Source organism: Mchenga conophoros, linkage group LG18 (genome assembly GCF_057382185.1).
Source record: "Mchenga conophoros isolate Kocher_MC1m ecotype Shallow Benthic linkage group LG18, M_conophoros_male_GT1.1, whole genome shotgun sequence".
Lineage (NCBI taxonomy): Eukaryota > Metazoa > Chordata > Actinopteri > Cichliformes > Cichlidae > Mchenga > Mchenga conophoros.
In genome coordinates this window covers 8973955-8981465 of record NC_140543.1, presented here as the reverse complement: position 1 = coordinate 8981465, position 7511 = coordinate 8973955, and the positions used below count along the sequence as shown (strand labels likewise).

At 39.5% G+C, this 7511-nt stretch overlaps 1 protein-coding gene across 3 annotated transcripts in view; it reads right to left on the bottom strand.

Annotated features, from left to right (window-relative positions):
• Positions 1–2932: 2932 nt before the first annotated feature.
• LOC146553161 (contactin-associated protein-like 4) overlaps positions 2933–7511 on the bottom strand; it is a 137909-nt gene continuing 133330 nt past the window's right edge. For 2 of the 3 annotated variants that reach the window (XM_085253519.1, XM_085253520.1), the window contains exons 23-24: positions 6647–6718; positions 2933–5613 (exon numbers count right to left, since the gene is read on the bottom strand). In XM_085253519.1, coding sequence (XP_085109645.1) covers positions 5417–5613; positions 6647–6718 — 269 coding nt within the window. In that variant the 3' untranslated portion in view covers positions 2933–5416. The remainder of the gene's footprint in view (positions 5614–6646; positions 6719–7511) is intronic. The other variant, XM_085253521.1, reaches the window with a different exon arrangement.

Below are 7511 nucleotides of genomic sequence, written 5' to 3'. Positions count from 1 at the left end.
GTAAACTGCCTAAGTGCTTGGAGGGCACTGCAGGACCCATATTATCTGCAAAAAGCAGAGATGTGATCCTGAGGCCACACTCCAGTACGCCACAATTTACCATGAACTACAGCACATAAATGTATTTCCTTGTTACACCGAATTCAATAAATCTTAAATTAACATTGTAACACCTTGTGCAACTTTAGGTATAATTAATGATAATAGTAATCATACCTATTGTCCAGAATAGTGCAAGAAAAAACAGTTTAAACTCAGAGGAAGTGTTAACCATACGATATCTTTTTGGCCAATATTTTGTTTTCGTTGAACCAAAGTCCTTCTTTTGTTCTGTGAATTTTTCTTTTAGACTTTGAAAAATTAAAAAAAATAAAAACCTGAAGAAAAATGTAATTCTCATAATATTAAATTTTCCTTTCTGTGTGCAGTTTGCATGTTCTGCCCGTTCTTCGTAGGTTATCTGCGGAAACTCCATCTTCCTCCCAGAGTTTAAAGACATGCAATTGGTGCAGTTAGGTTAATTGATGTTTCTAAATTGCCCATAGGTGTGAATGTGAGCGTGAATTGTTGTATGTCTCCCAGTGTTGGCTCTGCAACAGATTGGCAACCTTTCCAAAGTGATATTGATACATCTCCTGTGTAACCCTGATAAAATTTACAGCACTCAGAAAGACACGTTTCTTTGAATGCATTGTAGTTTCTCGTCTAATTTCCAGGCTTGGCCTGGAGGCATCACCTGCAGCTCGGTGCGCGTGAAGGTGTGGCGCAGAGGAAAATGACGGCAAGGAAAAACTCCATGCTGCCTGGAAGCACGGTTTTCCAGTTAAAAGGGGAAAAAGAATTCCATTAACATTTGTGAGAGAGCACATGTGTGTCGAGTGAGGAACTGGTATCGTGGATCTAAGACGCTGTCGCTGCTGTGGAGGCCTTCTGTGTGTCAGGAGGACGCAGGCCTCAGTGCAGGCCTGTGGTCTCCACTCCCTATAGTTTTTCGAACTGGAGGTAAACACAATGGTGTCTTTGATGCGTTCCATCAACCCAAAGTGTTCGGTTTTTGCTGTGTGTTTACTTGTGTAAACATTTGGTTTACTTTTATCAGCTTACACACCAGTTGATTGGAAATGGTCATTTAAGCTGCATCTGCATTAAAATGAAGCTTAGGAGTCACACATCTGCCTGCCTTCCAGGTGTTGGGGGATAAACTAAGCTTGACATCACTTCCACTTTCCCACGCTGTCAAGCTTATTGTGACATCACTGGTGTAGTCCAATTATCTTCTGCCGGTCCTCTTCTGGCCAACCAGCCTTCGCTCCTCTGACTTTAGATCTTACTGCATATCTGTCATTCTTTCTCCACCGTCAGCGTCTAGACTCAAGGATTTGTGCAGGACACCCCAATCACTGCTGGGATGGGCTATCGGAGTCTAACCACTTTACTAGGCTTTGTTGGCCTGAACACATCTCACTTGTACTCCTAAGTGTTAAAAGTGAGTGCAGCAGAAATGATCTGCAGCATGGGGACCACTTATCGACTCCAGCATAAAGTTCATAGTGAGAAGACTGCAATACAGGAGAATGCAGTGTCTGTCATTAGTGTTGACAAAAGTACATTTTAAGACAAAATACACAAGGAGAGTGAGTTTAAAGTTTGAGCAACTTCTCTCATTAAAATCTCATCTGAGGTTTTGGATCTCACAGAGACTGTGGTGTGTATTTGGGAAGCAGCTGCTGTTGAGCTTCCCTCTGTTTCTCATCCTTCTATCAGCAGTCCTCTTTCCACATGAGCTGGATTAACACATGGAAGGATTGGCTTCATTTTCAAGTGTTAATATCAGAAATTGTTTTCATTATAGCCATGGATGCTTGGCAGTGTCTCCCAGATTATCTTTGTCTGATTCTTTTCATCTCCCTCTGCTTTATATCGAATCACAATCCACCTGTCAGCTCAAAGCAGATTAGCATTTCCAAAACACATTAACTGCCTCTGCGTGTACGGAGCGAGGTGACAGACAGACACACTGTTAGAGAGTCGGTGTCGCTGTCGGTGTTAAAAGCTTCACTGTTCAAAGACATTAAGGGAGCTGAGTGAGGAAGCTCCCAGCAGGCAGTATGCAGCAGGGAGGAGAAAACTTTTAAGTGGAGGCAGCAAAGTGAGGAGGATGCAAAGACTTTTTAAGTAAACTGCACATGTGATAGGAGTCTAGCAATGATCAAGGTTTTTATTTGTGTTTCCTCTTAGTGCTGTCTTTTTATGATTAAAGGGGCCCTATTATACAAATTTGCAGCTCCTTTTTTAAAATTCTTGGACCTACTAAAGCTTTGCATGATTAACAGTTTGAAATAATTTACCTTTATAAAGACATCCTGTCTGAAATGAGGTGTTTTAACTATTTTAAACCGACTTTCTTTTGATTTCCTCAATCCATCTTATACTACTCCTCCAATTCAAGATCCCAGAGCCTATTTCAGCTGCCATAGTGACCTCACCTCATGACTGTGGGAGGAAGCCAGAGTACCTGAAAAGAATATAAAAGCCTCACACAGAAAAGCCCCAGTCGGGACTCAAACCCAGAGCTTGTGAGGACACAGTGCTAACCACTACACCACCATGCTGCCCACATTTTTGGATTCCTGTTGCTCATAAACAAAAAATTTGATGAGCAGGGCATCTATGCTCATCACTACTGTATGTGATGACCATATAAGGGATTCCCCCCATCTTTGTTGTCACACAGAGCCCAGAGTAGGAAACTGACTCAAAGCGACTCTTTGCAGAAGTCTTAACTGTGAGTTTTTGTCTCTCAGAGACAGAGGTTTCAATCTTTGGCAGCTGTGTTTAATATGAGAATCCATCAAAATAACACCATGTATATGATCATATATGTGAAAATAACTATAAGCCTAAAAATGTTCTTTAAAGAATAAGCTGAAAGTTTAATTGTGGCTTACATCTGTCACACCTTTACTATAACAGATACAAACATATATAAAGGTTTGTATAAATCAATCCAGAAAATTTACAGGGATGAAGTCATAGTATCATGAAGTATCCAGTGAAGTTAGTAAGGCTTCTATTAATGATTTTTCTTTTTTTCATGAGGAATTTCTTGAGCTACACTGAACAAAAGAACTGATTTCCATCCCGTCGTAGAAGGTTAGCTGACTCAGCACATCCGTTTTAAAATTTCTGAATTAAAGTGTCAGACTGAAATTATATAAAAAAAATCATCTGACTTTGATAACTGTTCACATGACATGAACTTACATATCAATTAGAGAATGTATTTTTAGGGTCATAATATTAAGACTTGAAAAAAAAACAACACATTTTGGATACCATTGTGCACAGCCTTTCCCAGAGAAAAATGTACTACTGTACTTTAGCTACTGTATTGAGAGTTCGTCATTCCAGCTCTGGTTATATAACCAACCACATCCCAGGACTGCAGCCCTGACACACGGCTGCTCCCCTATCTGTCTCTCTCTTTCGGTGAACAGCCTTATAAATAAACAAACGAGACAGCCAATAGATGACAGCCATACAAACCATGACTGTTTTGCTGAACAAAAGATTTAAAAAATATAATAAAATAAAAAGAGTGGCTGTGTTTTGGACCTTCATATTTCTCAGAATTAATTAGAACCATATTCTGTACCAAGATGTGAATACTGGAGTGGAAAAAATCAAAGCTACTGATCGTACAGTTGGAAAAACTCAGCAAACTACTCAGACACACTGCCATGTATAACATAGCAAATAGTCAGTGTCACAATGTAATTAAAGAAATCTTTAGACTAGCAAACTAGTCAATTTTTATCTCTTGCTTAAATGATAATTGCAAATTGGTGACCAGGCACGTCTGTAGTACACATCCTGTACCGACGGTGTAACAAGTTGGGAAATCTTTTTAGTTCTGGTTTGGTCTCATAAAAAGATATTTGGCTCTTTTGCTGCTCAATGCTCCATTACATTACACACGGAGCCTGATGTTTGAGCCGGTGTCCTGGCAAAACACCCTACCTATCAAGCTGTCCTACTTGTTGTTACTGCGCATGCGCACAACTCAAAACGGCCATATTTTAGGTGTTAATACTACACGCCTATTCTTTGATCCTACCCTTTCGTGCATGCGAAAAAAGGTTATTATTATATATTTTACTTCTTTATTACAGTGGATACTTGTTTTCCTTAAGCTGTTGTCAGTTTGTTAACTTTTCAAGCTAACATGCGTTTTGTTTCTTTGTGCAAAAATACTCCAAATTGGAGTCTCAATTAAAGTCATATTTCAAGTCTTGATTTAGTACTTCTAAACTTCTGTAAACTGGCGTACAGCTTAAACCTTGTCCTACCTAAATAAATAACAGCAGTGTGATTTGGCCATCAGAACGTCCTACCGTCCTATGTACGATGGAGGTATAAACCACGTAAGATAGCATATTCTGATAAGGTAGCACAGACTGATAGACATGACTATAATTTACGTTACAGTAGGATGTCTTGACAAAGTAGGACGTTTTGTCAGAACACCGGTACCACAGTGGGCCTTTTTTGTGAATACAGCTGTCTACTGACACCAAAGATGATGCTTTGAGTGGTGAGCTTGAACACAAAGCTTTGGGCCTAATGGCTGAACAGCGAGTGAAAAAACCTACAACGGACCATCACCTGAATCACTAAGACAATAACAACCTTTGTGGTAACATTGCTTTCTTATTGTCAGGATACACATTTTCCGTCAACAGTGATCAAACTCATAACTTTGGAATGTGTTTGTGTGATGAGGAATAATTTCTACGGATGTAATTCGCATATACTGTATATTTAGACCACTGACCTCACAAACGTTAATGAAAACTCGAGAAGGGGTTAAAAACAGCCAGTTACTGGGAAGAATAGCTGGAAACATGAAAAAGGTAAATATAAAATATCCATGGATGGCTTTTGTTGGATCATTTGAAATGCAGGCAAATGTCTCGCAGGCAGTTTGGAGTTTATCCCCATCTTTCTCCAGGTGAAATCCAAACAGAAGACAGCTTCACACTCTCCCTGCCCATGCACAATAAAAATACTGTTACCTCCATTATTTCCAACATTTCAACATTAGCCAGATTGTTACAAAGACATTATTCAGTGTTTCACATTGCTGAATATTTACAGTTGCTTGAACAAGTATATCAACACCCTTAAAGTCCAACGCTGTTGCATCAGTGTATTCACATTTTACATTAAGCAACAGAAAGACAACACTGTGAAAATTGTTCTTCTTTGTTTTTCACATGCTGCAGAGCCACTTCTGTCATAGAAGTGTCTGAGTGGCTCTCGAGTGCACTGCAAAGTCCCAAGGCGTGTCAAGATGCGTCTGTCTGCAGCTTCGGGTCCAAAAGCCCAGCAGTGCATCAGGTCATCGGGCCTCCAGTTAAATGAAATACTCCTTTGGGTTTTCAGTGGAGAGATTCTGGGAGTCAGCCTGGTTGTTAAAAGGAAAGTCTTGGCTGTCCTCCTGGTTGACTCCCTTCACTTCCTTGTTACGATATGTATCCTTCCTCCGGTAGAGGAATCTGGCCGTTATCGCCAGTGCAGTCACAATCACAAAGATGACTACTGCAATGACACCTGTAAGGTAAAAGGATTTTGTAGCATATCAGATATCACCTTTCAGAGTTCAATGTGGTTGAATGTTCTGACGTTATTGTAGCTGATGTATGGATTGGAAGAAAACTCTTCCCCTCGTAGTACCATCTCTAAATGTTTTGATTATCTTGCTAATCGCACTTTAGAGAACATTAAACACCAGTTTAAATCTTTTGAAGCCATCACGCTCTTCTGCTCTGTTGAGCACATTTGGGAATACGAGAGCAGGTTCCATTTAATTGGCATTCCAGAATCCATCTGAAATCAATTTCATACTATGTTACATTATAAAGTGACCAGAGGTTTTAAGATAAGAGCAGAAAAAGTTTTCCCATCAGCAAATCATCCCTACATTGGTTTAATTAGATGGGCTGCCCTTTGTGTACTGGATGGTTTAATGGACAGTTTTAAATGACTTTTCTCTGAGTCTCACCTTTTCTATCTGCACAATTATAGATTGAACCTTTTCAGTCTTCACTTTGAATCAATCCGTGCTGGCAGAGCAGCAAAGTTTTAAATGAGTTTTAAATGGACTCCTGCCTGGTAGACCACTTTACTCTTTCTTGGAGTTCAACCTCTCTCCACAACCTGATTCGCTTGAACTCATCACTTTTTTAAATAAAAAGGCACCAGAAAAGCACATGAAATGTCATTATTTTTAGTCAAGGGCAATACGATTGACATGATAAAACAACTATTTTCCACTGAAGCAGTGCTGGTGTCCAATTTTCCACCACAAATAACACGGACACCGATGTCAGGAGTTCTATCTTTAAGCCAAGCAATTTTGTTGTTGCTTAAAAAAAATCGCCAACAAATCACAGATGCAGGCCAGTTTCTGTTTGCTGTCATTCTCCTCACACAAAAATAACCAAACCTCTGCTGAAAATGTTGCACAAATCTCTTGAAATGTAGGTAACGAGGTGTAACTGCCTGCACACCAGCACTGCACGGGTGGAAAATGGCTATAAGTAAAGTCCAGTGAAGAAGATACAAAGGTAAAGCAGTTTAGTACCTCCAATTAGGGCCGAGTCAATCCTGATGGAATTGACTAAGGGTACACCTGAACCCAATGAACCAGACTGGTCTACAGGAGAGAGAGAGGGAAAGAAAAAGGTGGAGAAAGCTAAGGACAAGAATGTGAAAAACCAAAGGACTCCAAGAATAAAAACAAGGAAGAACAGCCAAAATCATTCACACCAGAAGAAAGAAGCACAACAAGAGGCAAAATTAGAATAAAGAAAGAAATGAGATCAAATCAGAGTCAGAAAATGAAAAGCAGAGACTCAAAAAGAAAAAAAAAAGCCCAACCCATCAGATCAGGGAAGATTACTTGAGCTCTACAAGTGACTGCTGTAAAGCATTGCAAACTGGATTAGAAAGAACCCAAAGGATGGAAATCCCAAACGAATCTCCTGTGTCTCAAACTCATTAAATCATCAGTCATACTGTCGTTAGACTCCCAAAACAAGGAGCATACTTCACGTAATTAACAAGCCGTTTCTGAGCTGCAGCTTTCATTCAGTTTCAGTGCAAAAATGAAAGACAGCAGGAGATATATGCCACCCTAATCACAGAATCAACTCCAAACCCCATTGGCCAGATTGTTTTTTGCATTACGTGGCATCATAGTTTTTGTAATAAATTTGCCTGTGTACTGTTGTAGTGCAATCAATTACACTGGCCTTCAACGTTTGTCCTGAGAAATAAATATTTTGATATTATGATGATGAAATGCATTGTTGACGTAGCTCCTGTGGAGTTGAAGTGCTAGTATAAGCAAAAAAGATGGTAAGTTTTCATTTAAAGGCTTTATATTTGTACATGTAGATGTTCAGCCAAAACTTTTAATAAATGTTACATATTTATATTTTCAAAGA